General features: G+C 29.9%; 2 protein-coding genes across 3 annotated transcripts in view; one reads left to right on the top strand and one right to left on the bottom strand.

The window, feature by feature from the left end:
* The window catches only part of Sulf1 (Extracellular sulfatase Sulf1), an 89,909-nt gene that overhangs the window by 21,018 nt on the left and 42,733 nt on the right, over positions 1-26,158 (bottom strand). For both annotated transcript variants that reach the window (XM_083079180.1, XM_083079181.1), the window contains exons 2-4: positions 19,117-19,443; positions 18,362-18,601; positions 2,459-2,780 (exon numbers count right to left, since the gene is read on the bottom strand). In XM_083079180.1, the coding sequence (XP_082935306.1) occupies positions 2,459-2,780; positions 18,362-18,601; positions 19,117-19,375 (821 nt within the window). In that variant the 5' untranslated portion in view covers positions 19,376-19,443. The remainder of the gene's footprint in view (positions 1-2,458; positions 2,781-18,361; positions 18,602-19,116; positions 19,444-26,158) is intronic.
* LOC145959972 (MRN complex-interacting protein) overlaps positions 1-26,158 on the top strand; it is a 74,605-nt gene that overhangs the window by 22,069 nt on the left and 26,378 nt on the right. The window lies entirely within an intron of this gene.

Genomic DNA, 26,158 nt, shown 5'->3' with positions numbered 1-26,158 from the left:
AGCGTAACTGTTTATAGATAAGCTGTAATAAATTTTTGGGAAAAAAGTGAAAATTTTTTTAAAAAGTGAGGACTTGCACGCCCGGGCCTCACCACAAAAATGAAGCAAACATAAATTCTAGAGCGCATAAACAAAGATGCTAGACTAGTTGAATGCATTTGAAAAGTTTATTTCTCAAGCAATCGCTTTTAATGGGGTTGAAGAATTTACGAATTGATTTTTCTGCTTGCCTACTTACACACTTACTCATTTTAATTTGTGTACTAGAATCAGTAAATAATTGGTCACACATTTTTATTCTATGAGAAGTAATTTATATCTAACTGCATCTCTCTAGTGTATGAAAATTGATGACCAGCATTATGTATATATATCGTCACATTGTATCGTATTTAAATTCTTAGAGTAATCGACAGTCGATCGAAAGTGCTTGACGTAAATTGTGTATATTTTCTCATTTAAAAATTCTGATTTTAAAAAGATCGCCAAAATGAATTATTACGTTTCATAGCCATCATTAATCGCATCTATTCTATTATCATCCAATCAACATTTCATCGTATCTCGAGACGATAAACGAAATCTGGAGAGACTGAAACACGCTGCTTCCACTCTCTCGTTGCGAATTTTTCGACACATAAATTCGTTTTTCTCATTGCAGTAGATACACGGGTGTGCGTAATAATACCTGTCTCATGGACGCACAATAACGCGGCAGGGCGATTAGAAGGACGCGTTCTCACTCCCCTTTTCACTATGCTCTTGGTGATGTGTAAGGGTACTCCATCACTCTCGATGATAATACCATCACTGCGGATATCTATCCCATCGTTGTCTAGTCTAGGACCTATACGCGTTGACGCGCCCTTCACTCCGACAGGTGTAAATTCGTTCGCGTTTTCTATTTCTATGCTCCTCTTCTAATTGTGTATTTAATGTTCAGAGAGATGTGGATTTTTTTACGCAGACGGAGATAAACGTACGAATTTAAACGTTCGATGTATTGTTGGGGAAAAGAATGAGAAGCACGGAGAGAGAGCGGTTTATTGACGTCGCGAGGATCATCCTTCCGTTTCCGTTTTTCTATAAAGGAGGACAGTCCTTATTGTGCATGTTCGCGTTAACGGGAGCGAAGAGAAAAGTGGCTGCCACAACGAAAAATAATAGATGTCCACATATGTGCGATTTGATGAAGGTTACGGTTGTCATAATAGCATCGACGCGAATGAGCCAGCTTCGAATATCAAAACAAAATGATTTGAAATAACTTTGAGAGAAACGTGGAATCGTATATATAACACCTGTTTTAGAGACTTTCTAAACATTTAAATTGACTGTCAGAATCTTATCGCGGAAAGTGCAAACTTTTTAATTTCCAAATATTGTTATATCCTTCTATCATATCGCAAATTAAATAATGTGTCATGGAAATATAGATAATTCGAAATTCTCATTGTATGATATTTTTGATGCTGAATTATATCTCGTCCTGGAGTGATAAAGTCAACGCGAAATGCAATCAAAGTGACAGAAATAAGCTCTTTCAAAACGAATATTTTAACGAGGAGAAAATCGCGAACGATGGACGTAAAATAGTGAAAAGTAAAGAGGATTATGTATTTTTTCTGAAGATTATATATGGAACACGCGAAATAAAATAATATAATTCGCGATTAATATTGCGCGACCAAATATAATTCTTTTTATACTCTCGAAGTTAATTTCTTTAATATTGCAATACATTTATTTTAATTTATAACTATTTATAATTAATGTCAAACTTGTATTAAAAATAATCTTGATAACGGAATGTGCCTTTTTTAATTTTTTATTTTATTAAAATTCAATTGATTTAAATGAATATTCAAGATCAAAACTATATCGCTGATTATTTAATTTTGATTTTATGCGGTAGATATAAAACCTAAAATGACATTTTTTTTACACCGTATATGTATACGTATACATATGACATAAATAACATGTAAATAACATCGAGTCCAATCGGGGGACACGAGAATTAAATTTCAAACATTATGAAATGCTATATAGGACGATATACATATATATAAAATCGAATAAAATTATACTCATTATTCTTGTGGGACAAATTCTAAGACTTATAACTTGCTCTTTCATTTGAAAAAAGAATATTGTATTAAACATTCTATCAAATTATATATATATATTCCTGGATAAAATTAACGCATAACTTTTTTTTCACTTTTTCTTTAGAAGCTGATATTTAAATTTTAAAGAAAAAGTGAAAAAAAATATGCGTTAATTTTGTCCAGGAGTATATATTTGATAGAATGTTTTTAATAGAATATTTTTTTATATATATAGTGAGTTTAATTAATGTAAATCGCATGGAGAAGCAAAGCGATTTGTAAACAAATTTTTATTACGGATCGAAAAACGCGCATACAAACACGACTAGATAGTTTGTCGTACTCACTGATGAGTGGTGACGTTGAAAAAGAGATGAGAAAACTGCGGCGCCGAATCCTCCGGGCCGTGCGGAGCAGGAAAGCTTGCGACTAACATAACCGGTTTCCGGGCGAAATTGTGTTTGCTCTGCCTTAGAAAAGCCACGCTGTCGTTGGCTATCAGGTCCGGATAATAGTCCCTGCTGTACTCGAAACCGTGCTTTATTTTCTTGCCGTTCATATTGACGCTGTAGTTGTAATAACGCGAGTTCATTATAAGACCGCCCCATTCTCGCCATCCCGGCGGTATATACGAGCCGTTGTATTTGTTCAAATACTTGCCAAAGTATCCTGAAATATAGAAAAAAATCGTAGAGAAATCACGTATTGTAGTTAATGATTATTGAATTTTATATTGTAGTTAATGATGATTGAATTTTATTAATAATTTTATATATAATAATTATATTATATATAATATAATATAATATAATATAATTATATTATATTATTTCCTTTTTTAATTTTTTACTGTGAAATCAATTTCAATGTATAATCAATCTTCTTTCGGTATCTCGCTTTTTAATTATTATAATATTATAACACAGATATAAAGATACATGTATAGTTTAATTATGCTGTCCATATCTATGTATATTAAAGAAGATCGTGTTTACTTGAAAAATATTATATATACTTGCTGTTTATTTAATATTTTAAATTCTATCTCTCTTTCTCTTTCTCTCGCTCTCTTCCTGCCTCTCTCTTTCTCTCTCTCTCTCTCTCTCTCTCTCTCTCTCTCTCTCTCTCTGTCTCTCGTGCTCAATAATTAAAATATAATATAGATGCGAAAATTATTATGCTTCTTATCTGACAAGCTAAATTATAGTAATAGGTTCTTGTGGTTAATATTTACGACAAGAGAATTCGCAGTTGATATTTGCTTCGATTATTCTGTGATTTAATGTGCATAAAACTTAATAATTAAACGAGCCATAAACATGATATATAGTAATACATATATAGTAATATATTAATACATTAAATGTTAAATTAATAGAAAAAAGTTTGTTCCTATTCTTAATAAGTAAGACAACAATAATTAATATACCCCGGACATTAATATACACGCTCTACCTATTACAAGGGCTGACTCATGTAATGAATCGTCCACTCGACGCGACATTTCGCGTCATGGCTTTGCCATACATGCGTGTGGCGCGAAAGCGCAAAGTAGAATTAATCAAGTAAGATTAAGCGATAAAGAAAAATGTAAGCAAAGAAGGTTTCACTTGACTCATACATATTCCATTTATTTGTAATAATAATATTCCATATACCATTGATCATATATGATCATATACGATGTATATTGATAATGAAACATACCTCTTCATATTAGATTTTCTCTTGAACATTTAAGATTTCTTTTTGTTAATAATTTAGTTTTCGTAATATAAATTTCATAATTCTTATATATAAGATGATATTTTGCGCACTTACGATCTTTTAGATTACAGTTTTATTAAAGATAAGTTTAATTTGTATAATTAATTATATAGTGTCAATATATTCGTGACAATAGATGCCAAGTAATCCAAGTCCAAACTAGATTACGAAATTATATAGATTTGAGATGCAAATAATGTGATTTGTCATCACTGTCTAGTATAACTACTCTGATCATTTGTTTTCAATCAGATCTATAAATCATTTTTTGTGTACTTATGATATAAACGAACGTAAGAATCGTCATTTTTAAAGCTGCAAATACGTTGCAAGGCCAACAGAGTTGTTCGTAGATTCTACCTGATATCGTGATCAAGAATAGCACGAAAGATAGAAAATGTGAATTCAAGTTTCGATTCAATCTCATCTTCATCTGATATCTCTTACATTCTATACATTATAATTTATGTTTATTTCTACTTTGCTATGGAACGCACTTAAGATACATCTCTTACATTTTTAAAAATTTGTAATTTATGACTCGAGAATATTTCACGTAAAGCGTCTATAAGATTAGGAGACTCGAAAGCATCTTATGTAAGTGTTTACGATATTATTTTACTTCAAGTGTTCAGTGCAATAATGTAAATAATTTTTCTATATATATTATTATCGCTATATATGAACATTTGAAAAAATTTACAAAGCGAATATTTTGCATGGCGATACTAATCATAAATCAAAAAGCAATTCCATTTGCCTGCTTCTGCCTCTTTCGTAAAGTTTCTTTGGTCAAGATTCATCCCGTCCGCCGAAATCTGAATTATTCATACAGAGCAGCTAAATAATTAATTCAACGGCGCCACGATATGGGGCCATTTCTTTCGGTCTGTCTCTACTTCTGCTTTCACGATTTTTCCTGGGATATCCTTGGACCAGGACGCGTATATCATTGCTTATTTATAATAGTTATTACATATGATTTCGGAGACAGGACGTTTCTTCGCCGGAATTACCATCCGCGATCAATCGTATTATTTTCGTAGAATTTTTTTACTGTCAATTAATGACGTCTCAATAAAATATGCAGTCATCATTCTTCTCCAATAAATCGGCGATCAGTAAATCACATAGATTGTTATTAAATGTTCGATGTTGATTTAATAATCTTATCTTGTTATATGAAAATATATAACAAATTGTAAATATTTATAAATTTTTTAAACTAATTATAATATATAAAAATTAGCGATCTAATAAATTATTAAAGTATGATTATTATAGATATTTTTCTTCCAGCGTTTCAGATAACATATTTCAATGCGATATAATATATATGTAGCAGATAAAGTTTTCAAATGATCGAAAGAGAAGAAATGTCAAATGACAATCTCTTAGTTTACTTAACGTTTGTCAACGTTTGCCGCGTAATCGTAATATTTCTTTTTTTGTTCGTGAGAGTTATAAAGCTAGAATAAAACAAGTCTTCTGATTAATCACGCGATGACATTGGCGCAAACTTTTCTCAATCGTCCGTCCACATAAAGTCAATCAGACAGTTCGTTGTTCGTTTGAATATACACATATTACTAATACCCGGACAAGAATATAAAGAATGATGAGCGCGCGATGTCATAATTTATATGATTTAAATGATTCTCGTGTTATTTTTTATCCACTTGTATAAGTTCGCGATTGGGCTTTAATTATGAGTAATTCGCATTTATTGAATACATTCCGCAAATTTTACTAAAGTGATGACGCTATTCGATGACGATATTATCGCCGCGATAAACGAATTAATTATTTTGATCACTCAGCATATCAGCCTAAACATGAACATGTGCTGCGTGTTATTGTCAAATTCAGGTTTTGATTTTATAATAATTATGAAATAATTATTAATGTTATTAATAATTATTAATGTTAATCAACGTGCGAAGAGCACGCATACAATTTTTTACGGCAGAAATGGAAAATATGACACATTTTTCCCATTTAAATTAAAAAATATCATATGTGCATCTGCATAAAATCTTATTACAAAATGTCACTTTATCATGATTTGCAATAAATGTTTTTCGAACTAAATAATCTATGTATTGAGAATTGATTTTTTTATGACTTTCATATTCATTATATGTATATATTAAAAACTATAAATTTTATTTATTTAAACTTTAAGAGTCAAACAGATGATTTATTCTTTAATAAACTTTAAACAAATTCTAATTGGCTAGAATTTTAATGTTTACTTAGTTATAATGTTTAGTTAGGAGATAATTAATACTGCAAATAAAAAAATCTGCGATAATAGTGTACATTTATAAAATTTTAATTTAGAAAAATCAATTCCAAATTCTTGAAGAAAAAACTACGATATATATCCTGTCTATTTCTTAATAAATATGCATTATATTGACGAAATAAATAAATGAAAGATTCACGAATATGTGTGTGCACACTCAAGTACTGTTGATATAATGATTGCTGATGTAAAATTTAAAAAAATTTTTTAAAATAATTTAAAATAATTCAATTTCATACAAAAATTATCTATGTATAATGTAAGGCGATTCTCATCAGTATTGTAAACAATAATTATGTATCGCACCTATTGCTTCGGGGATAATAAATCTCCAAAAGAACGCGAATTAACTCTACAATAAAGAATGGTAGCACGCGAATTAAGAGTGAACGGCGGATGCATCTCGAAGACATTCGATTGTATAAAGGAACGGAATTTTTCGCTTGTGGTGGACAAAGAAGGAGGCAGAAGGCCGCATCGAAATATTCTGGCGCCAGTCACAGACCGATTTTCGAGACAAAAAAAAAGAAAAAGAACAAAACGATGGAAGCAGTCGATGCAGCGGATACTTGGATATGGAAGAATATGGGTCAGCCAGGCAAATGAATTCGCGAAAGGAACATTTCGTATCTGGCTATCGACGGCATCAACGGCATCGATGGGTCATGTGCCATTTAGTATAAAAATATTCCGAATCAACTCATGCATATTTTAAAAATAAATGAGTTAAATCTAAAAAAAATTATGGATGCGTAAAATGTTGAAAAAACTTAAAGAATTTAAATTTAAGCAAATAAATTATTTTTAATCTTCAATTTAATTGTCTATCAACATATAATAGATATAATCTTTGTTGAATTTTATTTCAACAAAGTTTGAATTTGAGTTGTTCGATAATTCAATGAGAATTTTTTTATCGAGACTTTTAATGAATTTAACAGTTTCGTTAAATAATGAATTTCTCTCGTTGTATTTTGCTGAAGAAAAAAAGACTCCAGCATTAAAAATGATACTATTAAATCGTTAATTTTGAAATTACTGCACATGTCATGTTATTATAAAAAACAAACTATATTCTACAGTAAAATTTAATTAAAGAACTATATTTTGCATATGATAATTTATATATTAAATTTAAATTTAATACAATTAAAAAATCTAATATATCAAAATATTATTGTTATATTGTTTTTTTCTTTTTATTAATTAGCATCTTTTATTAAACAGTATCAGAACGAGATCATCATTGAAATTGTTGTAGAAAAGAAACATAAATTGATTTATATCAATTTCTTTATTATTATATTTAGTAGAGAAATTCATAAAACACGAGATACATTATTTTTATGGATTTTCGCCATTTCAAGAATCAATGTTGCCTCATATGAGCATCGAAAAGAAACACACGTTGAAAATGATCCCAATTAACTGGCACAAATGAATTCGGAATATTGCGGTGTGCCAGAATCGGTGGTTACAGAGGAAGCGGGCGATTATTTTAGGAAGTTGTTTCGCGTGTGGTGAGAGCATTAACCCGCTTTTCGGATTCTAGCAACGTGCGCTGCCGACAATCGTTTATTCGCTTGCATGTCGGCCCTGTTTGTTACGACTGTGCGCAAACGTTCTCGTGCTCAGATTTAAAGGTACATCGCATGTTTCTGCATGCCGCTACCACTGCTTAACGAGCCGTTCGAACGAACAATACTATTCCCGTAAAAAGACTCGCATGACGAATCCAAGTTTTACGTCCCGCGCAAATCGCGCAAGTCGTTATTCAGTATCCGTATATGATATATATATATATATATATATATATATATATATATAATGTAATAACAAATTTATCTATTCTAAAAACAGCAACTTTTCACATTTATTTAATTAGTCATCTTCATTTATGAACTCTATGTTTGCTTCATTTTTGTGTTAGGGCCCGGACGTGCAAGTCCCCAAGTTTTTCAAAAAGTTGAACATAGATAAGTTTTTCAAAAATTTGAAATATATATACATGTACACATTGTGATCTCTTTCCTTACATCTAACTTAAATCTAACTTAAGTCTAACTTAAATCTATACTACTGTAATTCGTTTCTGACATTTTATAGTGTATCAAATATATTTTCGTTTACGAAAAATAATTCTTATTTGACTCCATTTAGTGTGTGAAAAGATATAATCGAAAACAATTTAACACAAGCATTGAACGTGTACTATATTTCTAAATATTTGTTTTCAAACACTAAATGAAGTCGAGTAGGAATTATTTCTTCTAAAAGAAAATAGGTTTGTTACATTATAATGCAGAAATGAACTGCATCAATCATCATTAGTTTCAGTATGTTTAATTTTATCAGTTTTAGTTAATTATTTTATTAGTTTATTATATAAATTAGTATATTAAGTTAGTCGAGTAATTTGCGAGCTATTTACAAATTTTTAAAAATGTGTGGAAACTTGCACTCTTTGGTCTCACTGCAAAAGTGCATCAATATAAATATAAATCAAATATAAATATAAATTATGGAGCTCTGAAAACAAAAGAAGGTGACTTAATTAGCTAACTAGACTAGAAGATTTCAATTCCTGAACAATTGTTTTTGACGATGATATATATAAAATAATTAGATAAGACTTAAAGACTGACACTGTTCATGATGACTAATGATTGCACTTGTATGAAAATCGAAGTTTTGGATTTTGTAAATAAAAAATTTTAAATAGGAAATATAATTAAAAAATGTAAATAAAATGTGTAAATAAAAAATTTTAAATTTAAATATAGATGATTATATCGATATCTTTGGAAATATAGCTTTAATGAATTGAAGATTGCTAAGAACATGATTGTTTTTTTATTATGAAAATAGAAGCATTGAAAACCTGTTAATAAATTAAATATGGTTAATGCAAAATGTTTATAAAAAAAATTCAATTTACGATTTGATATGATAAATATATTGAATATTGATATGATACTTATAAATATATTGAAGATTGAAATTCTATAAATTTTTCGAAATATTGTGTTATATTTAAAATATTTCTTTTTCACTCGCGTCAAGTGTAAATATTGTGCTCTGTAAAATGCGTTGTACAAGATTTTTCACTTGAGGTACAGACACATGAAACTAGAGACTATTTATTCATCAGTTGTGAAATAGTAGAGATATTTGTCGCCTTTAACAAGTACAAGTATGTATAAGTATGTATTATGGTAATCGAGCTTCCTACAATCATTTGAAACAATACCGCCTCACACGTGTGATGTCGGCGGAGCTTTCTTCAATGTTAACAGATACGGAAATGTTCTCTCCTTATAATCGTTATATATGTCACCGTCAACGTCGTCTCCGACTACTGTCATTATACACTTATTACGATGGACCAGATAATAGATCCTGATTGGTTTCATTATTCATGCAAACCGCTTTTGCATCATAATGACACTTTTCCCTTATCTTGTTTCTGCCCGCTTTCAGTTAATATCTTATTATTGTTGATATGACCATGATTATGATTGACATTTCGAGACAAACCTGAATTGAATTTATGTCGAATCAAGCTCGTCTATTCTCCTTAGACATGAGCAGAAAAACTACTACTCTTATAAACTACATCTTATCAATTTTTCATTAAAAACTCTCCAGCGAATATTTATAACGTAGTAAAGAATATTAGATAATGTATATCCACTCTATCAAACTATCTCAATTTATATATTACATTAAAATAATATAATAAAGTATAATTTTTCGTACATTTCTATCGACATACAACTATTGAGTGTTTCGTACACAAATGCATATGCATTCTTCCATTCCGTGATTAGGTAAAGTCGCGAAATTTCTGATTACATTCCATCGAGATGCATCTGCATCATAGAGGTCCTTTTATGATCGAGGCTCGTTTTGAAAATTGTATCGATGTTTCGTTCGTATATGGTCTTCTTCTCTTCTTCTCCGCTACCTCCTTCACGGCTACAGACACGTGTATACACATATAGTCTGTATCTTCGTGCATCTCTCACGAAAGCACTTGAAAAACTGGTGGCGGATAGCGGGTCCTCTCGGACGACGAACAATGCACCTCTACGGCTACATCGTGTGACGCGATTTAAATTTAGATAATCTCACCTGCACGACCAACAGTTCACGCTGTCGTATACACATCCCGTATGTGTGCGGATTCGCGTAGAGCGGAAAACACACGATAAATCAGCCGCAATGAAAACTGGAATAAAATTTTGTAACCGAGTGTAGCTCGAGAGAACGCAGCCTCAGTATTGCCCGCTTTGTATAATATGTGAATGAAAATGAATGATAATCTTTTATAACAAATAATAAGAGAAAAACAATTATGATAAATATTGTGATTAACATTGATCATTACTCAATTTTATACAATTTTTCAAGTCAGAAATAATCGATCAAATCAGTTTTTGCAAAACGGTTTTTGTTTTTGTCTTTAAAATAGTTTTAAATGTCTTGAATAAACGAAATTATATCTACATATTAAAAATAAGCAAAAAGATTTACGAGCAACATATTCCTATTATTCGCGAAGCAATAAAAAAATTGCAAAATTTTTCACTTACAAAATTTCTTTTAGATACCATTGTTAGGTATATAAATTAGGATACACTCTTATGAAAATAGATACGATCGAGAACAGTAAAGCATTAAATATCTGTATCTCTAAAGATACTGTTTTCGTACACTAGATAGAGTCAAATAGGAATTATTTCTCGTAAACGAAAATATACTTGGTACATTATAACATGCCAAGAACGAATTACAGCAGTATAGTTAAGTTAGATTTAATTTAGGTTTAAGTTAGGTTTAAATTATAAGCATATAAAAATTGCATATAATTAGCATATAAAATGAAATTTATAACAAAAAAATTTTTGAAAAAGTGATAATTTTTTTAAAAGTGAGGACTTGCACGTCTGAGCCTCACCACAAAAATGAAGCAAACATAAATTTGTAACATGTATCACATTATATATATATATATATATATATATATATATATATATGTATGTGTGTATAAAAAATACATCGCATCCGCAAATTTTATTAAGATCAGCAGATATTTTAATAAGGTATCAGAATTTAAGTATTGATGTACTAGGTCTATTCCTAATTCGTATTCAACGAATAAAACGTAACTCAATCGTATTAATCGATCAAACGGATTGCATACACTTTGACATATAAATACTCTGTAATTTGAAAAGTCACTATAAAGTGCAGATTTCACCAGTTTCTTCTAAACTACCCACATGTCTAATTAATTACACAATTAGTTAAGAATAAAAATTTTTTAAAAGATAGGGTGATAGGAAAAAATAGAGAAAAAGATTCAATGATATTTATCTTTCTTTCTTTCTATTTTTCTTATCTTTTATCTTTCATTTTTTTCTACAACTACAACGAAATATACATATATTAACATAAACAGACTGATAGAATTTCTTTATACATAATGAAATCATATATTATGTGTATAAAAATTAATAAAATTTAACATTAATAAAATGACTACATATATGAATTATTTCATATTTTATATTTTGACATATTTTGACGTAAAATACGAAAATTTTATAAAATATTCCTTTCCAATTATCTTATTTTAATTCCTTTATATATTAAATAATGGGAAAGAATTTCGTAGAAACAAAAAGCTATGTTTAAGAAAAATCTTAATCTTTGGTAAAGTATTTCATATTTTATTCTACAATATATTTTGACAATTTAATAATAATTTATACTTCTATCGCATTAATTAAGATGTACACAAGCATTCACAATTGACTTTATATATATACATATATCTTAATTAAATGAATTCTTTTTATATATTAGATAGAGTTATAAATTATTTCTTATCTACAAATATTTTTTGCTGATTATAATATAGAAATTATAATACGAATTATAAAACATCATTAATATCACTTCTAATTTTTGAAAATGTATGAAAATTTGCATATTTGAACTCCACTGAAAATGAAGCAAATATAAATAATAACTTAAAGAATGTTTTTGATGTCCGAAGAAATAATTCCTACTCGACTTCATTTAGTGTATGGAAATAAATATTTAGAGATATAGTACACATTCAATGTTTGTGTTAATCTGTTTTCGGTTATATCTCTTTTCGTACACTAGATGGAGTCAAATAAGAATTATTTCTCGTAAACGAAAATATACTTGATACACTATATAATATGTCAGAAATGAATTATCAGTATAAATTTAAGTTTAGATTTAAGTTAGATTTAAGCTAAATTTAAGTTAGATGTAAGTTAGCTTTAAGTTTAAGCCCCATTGACAATATTTACAATTCTAATTTTTGAAAAACTTTTATTCGTTTAAATTTCTGAAAAACTTGGGGACTTGCACGTCCGGGCCCCACACAAAAATGAGGCAAACATAAATTATAGAATCCATAAACGAAGATGACTAGATTAGTTGGATAGATTTCAAAAGTTGCTGTTTTCAGAACAGATAAATTTGTCATCACATTATATACATAATACATCATATCCGTAAATTTTAATTTGAATGAGATGTCAGAATTTAAATATTGATGTACTAGATCTATTCGTATTCAATATTTCGAATAAAACGTAACTAGATCGTATTAATCGATCAAACGGATTGCACACATTTTGACATATAAGTACTCTGTAATTTGAAAAGTCACGTAACAATTTTTATGTCAATGGGCCTGTTTTTTTTAGCTGCACTGCTGCACTAGTGCAATTAGTTAGAGTGAAAGAAAGTATGTTTGTCTCTTTCCAACTTATTGCACTAGTGCAGCAGTGCAGCTAAAAATATCAGACCCAATATATAAAGTGCAGATGTCAGTTTCTTCTAAACTGCCCACATGTCTAATTAATTACACAATTAGTTAAGAATAAAAATTTTTTAAAAGATAGGGTGATAGAAAAAAGTAGAGAAAAAGATTCAATGATATTTATCTTTCTATATCATTTTTCTCTACAACTACAACAAAAAATATACACATATTAACATAAACAGACTGATAGAATTTCTTTACACATAATCAAATCATATATTATGTGTATAAAAATTAATAAAATTTATCATTAGTAAGATGACTATATATAAGAATTATTTCATATTGTATATTTTGACATATTTTGAATGTAAAATATGAAAATTTTATAAAATATTCCTTTCCAATTATCTTATTTTAATTCCTTTATATATTAAATAATGGGAAAGAATTTCGTAGAAACAAAAAGCTATGTTTAAGAAAAATCTTAATCTTTGGTAAAGTATTTCATATTTTATTCTACAATATATTTTGACAAGTTAATAATAATTTATAATTCTATCGCATTAATTAAGATGTACACAAGCATTCACAATTGACTTTATATATATACATATATCTTAATTAAATGAATTCTTTTTATATACTAGATAGAGTTATAAATTATTTCTTATCTACAAATATTTTTTGCTGATTATAATATAGAAATTATAACCCGAATTATAAAACATCATTAATATCATTTCTAATTTTTGAAAATGTATGAAAATTTGCACATTTGAACTCCACTGAAAATGAAGCAAATATAAATAATAACTTAAAGAATGTTTTTGATGTCCGAAGAAATAATTCCTACTCGACTTCATTTAGTGTATGGAAATAAATATTTAGAGATATAGTACACATTCAATGTTTGTGTTAATCTGTTTTCGGTTATATCTCTTTTCGTACACTAGATGGAGTCAAATAAGAATTATTTCTCGTAAACGAAAATATACTTGATACACTATATAATATGCCAGAAATGAATTATCAGTATAAATTTAAGTTTAGACTTAAGTTAGATTTAAGCTAAATTTAAGTTAGATGTAAGTTAGCTTTAAGTTTAAGCCCGATTAAGAGAAGAGATCAATACTTACAATTTTTGAAAAACTCTTATATGTTTAAATTTTTGAAAAACTTGGGGACTTGCACGTCCGGGCCCCACACAAAAATGAGGCAAACATAAATTATAGAATCCATAAACGAAGATGACTAGATTAGTTGGATAGATTTCAAAAGTTGCTGTTTTCAGAACAGATAAATTTGTCATCACATTATATACATAATACATCATATCCGTAAATTTTAATTTGAGTGAGATGTCAGAATTTAAATATTGATGTACTAGATCTATTCGTATTCAATATTTCGAATAAAACGTAACTAGATCGTATTAATCGATCAAACGGATTGCACACATTTTGACATATAAGTACTCTGTAATTTGAAAAGTCACGTAACAACTTTTATGTCAATGCCTGTTTTTTTAGCTGCACTGCTGCACTAGTGCAATTAGTTAGAGTGAAAGAAAGTATGTTTGTCTCTTTCCAACTTATTGCACTAGTGCAGCAGTGCAGCTAAAAAGAGCAGACCCAATATATAAAGTGCAGATGTCAGTTTCTTCTAAACTGCCCACATGTCTAATTAATTACACAATTAGTTAAGAATAAAAATTTTTTAAAAGATAGGGTGATAGAAAAAAGTAGAGAAAAAGATTCAATGATATTTATCTTTCTATATCATTTTTCTCTACAACTACAACAAAAAATATACACATATTAACATAAACAGACTGATAGAATTTCTTTACACATAATCAAATCATATATTATGTGTATAAAAATTAATAAAATTTATCATTAGTAAGATGACTATATATAAGAATTATTTTATATTGTATATTTTGACATATTTTAAATGTAAAATATGAAAATTTTATAAAATATTCCTTTCCAATTATCTTATTTTAATTCCTTTATATATTAAATAATGGGAAAGAATTTCGTAGAAACAAAAAGCTATGTTTAAGAAAAATCTTAATCTTTGGTAAAGTATTTCATATTTTATTTTATAATATATTTTAACAATTTAATAATAATTTATAACTCTACCGCATTAATTAAGATGTACACAAGCATTCATAATAGACTTTATATATATACATATATCTTAATTAAATGAATTCGTTTTATATACTAGATAGAGTTATAAATTATTTTTTATATAAAAATATTTTTTGCTGATTATAGTATACAAATTATAACACGAATTATAAAACATCATTAATATCAATTCTAATTTTTGAAAATGTATGTAAACTCGCATATTTGAATTCCACTGAAAATGAAACAAATGTAAATAATAATTTAAAGCTCTGAATGCCTTTGATGTCCTGCTGTTGCAAGAAATAAAGTCGACAGGTCTTACATCGACTGATTCTTCTTCTTTGTGTTTGAAAGTATTAAAACAAAATAAATCTCGCAATGAAAATGAATCGATATGCGTCGAATTAATTGTGTTTCGGTCTCGAGTTAAATGATTCGAAAATTCAGGGCCTTATTTAAGCCACATAGCTACAATTTTCACGGAAGTGGAAGAACATAAACTATCATGTGTGTTACGTGCATGCATCCGCGCGCAAATTTTGGAAGATCGCCAATCTCGTGCCGGATGTAGACGAGGGTCTCGACGGACGAGCAAGGGTATGACCGAACTTTCAGGGAGCAACGTCCTGCCTTCGCGAATATGGTCGCGAACAGACGTGTCGCGTACCAGAGCGTGGATGTAATGAGAGGGAAGATACCGGCGAACAAAAAGAAGTGCTCCAACAGAAAAGACAACTTGCATAAGATCTAATATTGGCGAATGAGCGGTTCGATCGGCACCACAATGTCGCGACATGATAATTTTTGTTTCCTTATGAGCTTTAACCAAGATAATATTTTTTGCATATTTTCCCTTCAGAGATATTATTTTATCGATATCGAATTATTTTTTACTAAAATCTAACTAATGTTCTATTCTTCTTCAAAGACAAAATTTACAAATAGACAATTTAACTACAGTTGAAGTTAACAAAAATTTTCGAAACTTAACGATTGATAATAAATCCTGGATTTACGAATCGTTCCTAATGGTTCTTTCTAAACTTGTTTGTCGAAAAAGATGCGCGTTTCTTCTTATGTAAGCTTGCGAAAAAAAGAGAATGCGTTGTCGTACATCCTATTAAGAGTTTTCGATGTCGCAGAGGCACCAAGGTGTTTTATGTACTTTTAGCAATAAGAGAAATCGTCGATAAAATGCAGCATAACGTCCTAAAGCGATATACATATCGTGGGAGGCCTTATTATGATTGTGCGTCTCGAGGTAAATACAACGAAATATTTCTGCGTGTATCGATGTCTGCCATTATTATGATACATTAGTGTCACCAGATGGTTATCTTGTAAATCGCAATCACGAACGTGAATTTTGTGGTTCATAACGCTTATATAACTTCTTATCGTCGGACATGATCCAGCATAAACTAACTTTTAGGCTTACAAGCGGACGATTGAAGTCTTGCTCTCCCTACTCAGGTACTCGGTGAAATCAAATAACAAGCATCTTATATAAAGTGCAGACGCTTGCATTCTTGTTTGAAGAAAATAAATTTTTAATTTATTAATTTGTAAATTTTTATAATAATAATTATAGAAATAACTTTGCAAATAATTATAAAATTTATAATATAATGAATATAATTGTAAATTTTTTAATTTGATTTTGACGATATATTACATCGTGATCGCAAATTTATAGACACAACTCGGTTCCAAATAGATACGATATATATTTTACGATAGTCAGACAATGCAAATAAACACAGACTACGCTATACAATTCGGACGGGTTGAATCGAACGTCTCTGGATTTTGAGTTATTGCCGTTGGCAATCGATCGTATCGAGACGCAGGTGCGATGCTACAACCGTTTTTGGTTGCTCACGGAGAGAAGAGCGTTTCTCCGCTTCTGCGAACCGTCAAGATTTTGTCGGAAGGCCGTGGAAGAAAACGAGCCTGCAACAGAGAGGAGCCGAACAATCGCAGTTGGACGACGGGACGAACTCGCTTGGCAAGATCGAAGCCCGGAGAATTCCGCGGGAATGCACTGCCATATTCGTCCTGCGATGCGACCGAAACTGTATGCATCTCGTGCTCGATCGACGCCGCGCGCGGGTTCGAGAATGAAAATCTCGAGGCTCGTCAGTGATCAAATATCGAGATAAATAAGAAATAAATATATTTATTTAACTCCAGGATGAATTCCTTGAAATATAAACAATGAACAGTTATGTAAGATAAATACGACAAGAATGAAAAATAAGAAAGAGAAGAGAACAGCCAAAAGCGAAATGGCAATATGAGAGAGAGAGAAAGAGAGAGAGAGGATAAATTAATTGAGATTTTAATTGTAAGAATGCACCCGCGGCAACGCACGTGCGTTCCTTGTGTGAATAAGAAATGCCGATCTGGCCTCATTTAACAATACGCACAAAGTATCGTGGAAGTTGCTCTTACGAGCGCGTTGATTTACGCGATGTAAGGGCAGTTGAAAAACAAGGTGAGCGAGGTTTCGACCTATACTGATTGCAAATCCCAGCTTAAACGGGCTCGTGCTGACTTATGTAACGAGCGATTTATCACGGACCATACTTGACTCCAATTACGCATAATGCAGCATTGTGCTCTAGTAGGGAGGTAAATAGAAACCTCACTTCAATTGAACGCGTCTCGATTGTCTTGATTGCATTTATACGTCCAAAGGTCGAGTTATGCGCAAGTTACAATGCCGTGGACGATAAAAGAGTCTATTCTCTTCGTATACTGCGCTAGTAATGATTATAAGCATTGACAATAAGTAGCTTTATTGAGAAGTTACTTTTTAATTTTTCCTCTTATGAGATTCTCATAATTTTTATAGTTTCGACACAAAATATTACTTAAATTTTAATATTTTTTATTTCCATTTTATTGCATCAACGTAGAAATATTGCATAGATAAAAATTTGATAATACAAGTATTGAATGTTGAAAATTAAGAAAATGCTATAATATATATATTCCAAAATTTTTCCTAGAAAAAATTTGATTTTTATTATTTAATTTCTATTAAATTTGATTTCTATTAATTTATAAAAATTTTACGCGGTAAAACATGAGGCTCTTTGTGCTTTCAATTATTAAGTCTCTTGTAAAACAATACAATCTTCGCAGAATTTAAAATTTACAAAACATTACGAGTGACAATTAAACTTATAGACTAGTGGTAGCGATTCCTTACCTGTTCGATATCCGGCATTGCTTAAGTAAGCAGCGAAGGAGTGAGGCTCGTGATCTCGTTGCCACTGGGGACTGCTGCAGTTGTCGTTGTTCGTAAAGACCTCGTGATTGTGAACGTAACGACCAGTCAGCAAAGAGCTCCTACTCGGACAACACATAGGAGTGGTCACGTATGCGTGTCTTAACTCGGCGCCCTCATCCCTTATTCGCCTGAGGGTCCGCGGCATAAAGTTCAGCGAACCTGAAAAATCGAAACAATCATTTCGTCAAAAACTAAAGATTTTATTATCTACTTGTTAAATTATATTATTTAGCTAGTACTTTTTTCTGTTTCTTAATTATATTAATTGTTCAAAAATTAAAGAAAAAGAGGAGAATAAGTAACTAATTAAAATTTTGTTAAGAAAGATTAAACGTAATGAGTGAAAATATTATGAATATTATTCAAAGATTGTGCGTTCTATTCCTATTAAACGACGGATTATAGTCAAAATAAACACATGTCCACAAATGCAATATTATACATTGAAATGATATACTAGATTTTCTTCGAATACATACGACGATATTTGAGAGCCTTTGAATCTGAGCTTATAAATATCGTAACAATGAGATAAGGCACCAGCAGACCGTACATGCAATGTACAAAGTAACTTGTTATGTTCCACATGTAATAGGCATTTATATCAGTAATTTGACAGCGTAATAAATAATTCGACGTTGCATATGTGTAACATACAAACTGTTGCTACGAACCCAATTCGACATCTTGATCGTCCGTCAAAATCAACACGATATTGGGCTTTCTTTCTCTGGGTTGTTGATACGGCAAATATGGCGAATTCGATTGATGATTGTGATGGTTACTGTTGCCGTTGTAATTCGACTTGTGAACGGAACCACGACGCTGCTGCTGGCCATCGTATGCGTCATCCACAGGTCTCTCTCCGTCGGTTCGTCTGGCATTGACACCCAACAGCAGGAGGAGAAGCAGAAATTGAAATAGCTTGCTCATGGCGGTGGCTGATAATCGGCGTTTATAGGCTGGCTACCTCAATCCAGTGTGTCATACCATGATTGTGACTGGAATAAAAAAAAACGAAACACGCGTTAATGGACGCGTGCATCTGACGGTAATTGGATCGTAGTGCGACAAGAAAAGTAAGGAATCTTTTCCTCGTACTTAGAACATATCTCTTCAGGTTCGAGAGAAACCAGATGACGAGGCAATTGTACGTGGAAAAGAAAATTGGCTGTCATAGAAGTCATTTCAATAGCGCTTTTTACTTCATATATCGCACCTAATTGATTCGTGAGATACATTTTATACTCAAGTTGTAGACGTTCTTATTAACTCGTAAAAGTAAAAAGCAATGTCTATGTGTGTAATTCTTTTAATAAAAGTAAAAGTAAAATTATTATATAGATTATATAGAATGATTTAAATTATGCAATAATTTATATTTTTGGATTAATTTTAAAATGGAGTTAAAAGTATATCAAATGTCCTTAGATATATTCAGAACTGTATGATAAGGAATTTCATTTCATAAATGATAAATGAACATTTTATCAATTATTTTTGAATCTTTGTAAATATTGTCAATATGTCTAATTTTATATTAATTATTTTGTATTGATAGTTGTATTATATTATAAAACTTAAACGCATACAATATATTTAACACAAATCATTTCGAGAATTAGATTCCAAAATATTTTATTCCGAATATACTCAAAAAATTTTTACTTTTAGATATATTTTTTAAAATATATATTCTTATTAATATATAAAAAACAATTAAATATCTATAAAATATATAACATAATATAGATACCGTGAGGCGGATAAATAATTCTCGATTCAAGTATCTCGCGATTATTCGGAATTGTGTCAATATGCGAAGCGCGAATTAAATTCTTGCGAGATCGAAATAGTTTTATCATGTAATCCCTTAATGCCCACGAGCGGTCTGCACGCGGGCAATAATTATCTCTAATAATGCATACCTAAACGTATCCGCATCGTGATCGCTGTACGTGCAAAACAATTAACAGATCGCATTATTGGTGATTCTTGATTAGTGACTAACCGCAGATGATACGTTATACTCATCAAAGGCTTTAACCGAGACCGGACGTGATCATATTAACTAAATAGCAGATACACCATACTCGGAACACGTCCCGCCGCTTAGGAATGAAAGATGAGAGATGAGAGGTGCAAAAAAGAATTACGTGACCTAATAAACCATGGAAACGAAGAACAGGATCATAACCGCATGATCCATGTTCTATGACTGACTCCATCATGTTATACACAGAAATCTTACGGAGAATTCTCTATAAAAGAAGAGCGATAAATAATCGCGCAAATGTAAATTAATTTTATTGATTTAAATATGTATATTATTAAGACAGGAATTATGTAAAATTGTGTCGCGCGCTAATTTTATTTAATCAATATTTAACAAATATGTATTATTCTGTAATGTTAAAAGTATATTTCTCGTCTCTTCTAAATTCTTATATTTTATCTTATATTTAAGAATTTTTATTTAAATTTTTAATAATGCAATTAAGTCCATTTTTTCTTAATTATGAATTTTATAAAGCTATACTCTTCAACGGATGTGCTTGATAAATTTTATTAAAATTTACTTTTTTTCTACAAATGTAATTTAAAGATTAATTGTATGTTTAGAATTCAAATTACACGATATCATCAATTATTTTTATTTTTATTCCATAAATATAAATTATCAAAACTACTTATAATAAAATCCAACTTATTATATATTTATTACTGATTATGCGAGAGCTCCTACATTATCTCTATTAATTTATCTTTCTCGGAACACTAACTATTTTTACGGTTAAATTTCCCGTTGGTTTCTCGTGACTAGAATATCGATGAAAAGATTTCACAAACAGTATTACGATGAAGTTTACTATGGATTTTTTTATTATCAGTGATGAGAGAAGTTCCTAACAACGTTTATCGATTGCACGTGAGACGCATAAGAAAACCTGAGCAGCGTAGTATTTTGAAACATATATGTAGAAGCTAAAAGAGAAAATCGAACGAGGAGAGATCCCCGATGCAAGCCTGATCGGATTGAACAGATGGAAGAATGTTAGAGCGTGTTCTCGCAGGCAGTCAAATATGGACGCGGACGGTTGCACGGCAAGTAAATGTACGGTGCTGGAAGAAGTGTTCTCACGATTCGAGAGGATGCTAGGAAGGAATATTATTCGCGAAAATCGCAGCGCTTTCGACGTTATATTCTTCGTACATTCTCTTATTTCTCGCATATACATTCTTTCGTGCAATACAATTTAAAATTTTTCCAGTTTCACTTCTCATATTCTATATATTTCTATTTTCCAAAATTTTTGAGATATTATTAATGCGATTTCTTCTATTCGGACAAATTGTTTAGGAAGACAAAAGATGCTGCATCATGAAATTATTTTAAAATCTTATAAAAAATGACTCATAAGATTTAAAGATCATCCCAGATGGATCATCACTTCTTAAATAATATTATTTCTTCTCAAAATAATCCTATTTGGAAGTAATTAAAAATAAATATATATATAAAAAATGTTTATAATAGAGTTCTATATTAAAAAATTTTTTAACATCAAATTATTTTTTTATTTTATTATTTTATTGTTTAAATCAGAATTATTCTACCAATATTTTTATTTTTCATATAATGAATATAATAATGTTCCCAATATTTATTACATTAAAATAGCATTTTATAATAACGTTATCGATTAATAACGACATTCAGTTTAAAATTTTTTTAAACAAACACTGATCCAAATGATCGCTCTTACATCGCTTCATAAAAAACACTATATTAAGTCTATCCCATATTCCCACATGCTTATATATACGTCATAGATTAATCGCTTTTCTAAGTTGTGACAAACCCGATTTCAATATATTAATGATGTGCCCACGTTACAATTTCTACTATCGTGTTACAAGATCTTCCAAAACGATTTCCTGCGTTACTTTATCAGAAAGATTAAAATAATTTATGCCGAAAGGAATATAAATGTAGATGGAGTGTAACGGATGTTATGTAACTGATAAAAATTTCAAACACCTTCGCACAAATAAATTTCTTGTTTCAGTATTGAGAGAGATGTCATTTGAATTACACTAAAAATACTAGATAAAAGCTAAATTATTATCGCGTGTTATACATAGAGTTATAAATTATTTCTCATCAATATACAAAAATATATTTTGCTGATTATAAAGTACGAATTATAAGATATGTTAATTTCAATACCAATCTTTGAAAATGTGTGGCGACTCGCATGCCTGGGCTTCCCATGAAAACAAATATAAATAACGTAGAGCTCTGAATATCCTTGATGTTTTGAGGTGATGATTGCAAGAAATAAAATTATCGATTCAATCAGTTTTTCTTATTTTATATATGAGAGCAAAATAATCTCGCAAACATTTATATAAGATACTTTTAAATCATTTATTTTTATAAACAAATAATGAACATCTTACATATATTTGTGTGTACTTTTTGATTTTGTAACAAATAAATATGTGATATATTTTTTCAAAACTCATAAAATTTTTCTGTAGTTATATAATATTTAATATTAGAGTACTTATATAGATTAGCTGTGATTTTAAGTCTTAATGCTCTTTCAACTTTTCGATTTTTATATTCTATGTTTTTGAAAATTTCAAATATAAAATAATTATTCTCTCGAATAATGTTTTTAACATATTTACATACGTCGTTTGCGGTATATGTGCAAATCAAAAGTAATGTAACGTGTAATTCAGTTGCAGGATGTTCATTAATCGTTGATTTTACGTATCACGCTTTTACGTGTAGTTCCCAACAGCTGCATAAAGTCTATTTTATCAAGCATTTCCTACATAAATATATTGTTATTCGACAACACAAATATATTGCGATTAATAAATGCATAGGTGCACGAAAAAAAAGTATCGGTCCTTAAGTCTTATTCAATATTTTATTCAATCAATCGTCAAAAGCGATTGCCTGAGAAATAAAATATCGAAATCTACTTCTGATCTAGTCAACTTCGTTCGTGTTCAGAATTCTATATAATTCTAATTAATATTTGATTCACGTTTGCGTGTCATAGAGGTCCAAGCATTCAAATCCCCGTATATTTTCAAAAATTTGTAAATACTTCGCATATTGTTCACTAAATTAATATGCTCTAACTTATGTAATAAACTAATAATATAATTAACTAAAATTACTAAAACTAAATATATTAAAACTACTAATGCAGTTCGTTTCTGTATTATAATGTAACAAACATATTTTCGTTTACAAGAAATAATCTGCTTGATCTCATCTAATGTATGAAAACAATATATGTAGAGAGATAGAGTACGTTCTCTCTCTCAATGCTTGTATTAAGTCATATCTCTTTTCATACGCTATATGAAGTCAAGTAAGAATTATTTCTCGTAAACGAAAGTGTTTGATAGATTATAAGACACGGGTCATCATCTCGAAGATATTTTTCTTAACTAGTTGGTCTAGGGATTCATACACGATAACAAATTTTTGGAAAGTGGGGACTTGCATGTCTGGACTTCACCATAAAAATCAAACAAACATAAATTATAGAACTTTAAGCATAAACGAAGATGACTAAATTATATGAGTAGACTTGAAAAAACTGGAATAAAATTTTGTAATCGAGCGTAGCTCGAGAGAACACAGTCTCAGCATTGCTCGCTTTGTATATAATATGTGAATGAAAATGAAAGATGAAGTTTATAATCTTTTATAACAAATAATAATAAGAAATATAATTATGTAACATTGATAAATTTTACATTGATCATTATCCAATTTCATATAGTTTTTCAAGTCAGAAACAATCGGGCAAATCAATTTTTGTAAAATAAATTTTGCCTTTTCTTTACAAAATAATTTTAGATATTTTAGATATTTTACATATATTAAAAATGAGCAAAATACATATTTACAAAAAAACATCATATTCATGTTTGAGAAGCAATAAAAAATTGCAAAATTTTTCGCTTACAAAATTTCTTTTAGATATCATTATTATTAGATATCATTATATGAAAATAAATATGACCGAAAACAGTGTAATACGAATATTGAATATGTCTACCTCTAAAGATACTGTTTTCGTACACTAGATGGGGTCAAATAAGAATTATTTCTCGTAAACGAAAATATACTTGATACACTATATAATATGCCAGAAATGAATTATCAGTATAAATTGAAGTTTAGGTTTAAGTTAGGTTTAAGCTAGATTTAAATTTAAATTTATAAATTGCAGTAGTATATATTAACATTTTAATAAAATTCGAAGGGAACAATTTGCATTATTGTAAGCATTTTGTGACGGAGCTATATATTTATCAACAATTCACAAACTTATACTTTTAATAATAATGATTATGTATGTAAATATCCTTTCAAAAATATAGGATAATCATTCTCCCGATTGTTTCGATTTCAGGCATGGAAAATATGAAAATAAGATTTACTATCGTGTGTACATTTTGGACATGCTTGCTCCAGTAATATTTCACACTGTTTGACAGAAAAAGAGTTCGGGAGTAAATTCAATTAATCTTTGCTTCGTAATTGCTCACCTTATCCATTTTCTTTGTCGACATAATTCATTTAAGGTATATTGGAAATTACTTCGGATCGTGGCTGTTCGAGCTTGTACGCCATATATTTACGATCGAGTGGGTTGCAAATTAAACGGATGTTACATGTGCGTATTTTGCGTGTTAATCTGTAACGCAACGTGTTTACTTGATCGAGTGTAGGTCGAATGCTTCGAGGAAACGAACGCTTATTTAAATTGTCTGAAGGATGTGGGTAGCGTAAAAAATTTTTTTTCGATCTATCGAAAACTAGAGAAGATTTATAGCTTTCAGGAATTAAAATAATATGTTTCCGTAACATTCCAGAATCAGGAAAGCTTTTTATAATCAAATTTTGTTCATCAATAATAAAAATAACATATGCAAAACGGATATATCGTTTTAATTATATTTATAAATAATAAATCTAATAAGAACTTTCTTTCTCTAAAACTACAAATAAAGCTTCGGATATGCCATATGCATAAGGGAGAATGCATCGATGATTTAGTAGTCGATTTCTTCGCTTTTAATGCTGTCTCTTTATTTTTTTTCCAGTTCGCGGAACCTGCTTCAGTTTTTAAACCATCTTAAACTTTCTATTTTTTAAATTTTTGTTTAAATAATCGCTCCCCCGTATATTATCTACATTAACGCGGATTCCCTTTGCTGGCAATCCGTTGATACGAGACTCTCATCTCTCAAGATCTTCGATCGATGGCGTAATGATAGGCTGCGAGTATCTCCATAGTCTGTGATATCGAGACATGCGAGTTGGATGATCGTCGGCCGTGCAAATAACAAGTCGGTGAACGCGCGCGATTATTGCGTGCACGCACGTGCAGCTGAGAGCTGCGATTTTTCTCACAATGACTTCGTCATCGGATGATCACGCTCCCCTCTTGGATACTCAGTGTCGACTCTTGAATCGATAACGACCAGACAGATCAATTGATTAATACGATATTAAACGCAGCAATAATACTGACGTTTAATTCCCTGCATAGTATATTATATCTTAAGAGATTCTTCTTTCCTTCTCGCCTTTCTATCTCCCTCAATTGTCTCATTTTTTATTTCTATTAATTATGTAGTAATTTTGATATTAACATGTGATAATATGTGTCA

The sequence above is a fragment of the Camponotus vicinus genome, unplaced genomic scaffold (genome assembly GCF_025532165.1).
Source record: "Camponotus vicinus isolate PSW18456_S1 unplaced genomic scaffold, iyCamVici1.0 SCAF_10, whole genome shotgun sequence".
In the NCBI taxonomy this organism is placed as follows: domain Eukaryota; kingdom Metazoa; phylum Arthropoda; class Insecta; order Hymenoptera; family Formicidae; genus Camponotus; species Camponotus vicinus.
The sequence above is the reverse complement of the archived record's forward strand: the minus strand, read 5'-3'. Positions and strand labels throughout refer to the sequence as shown.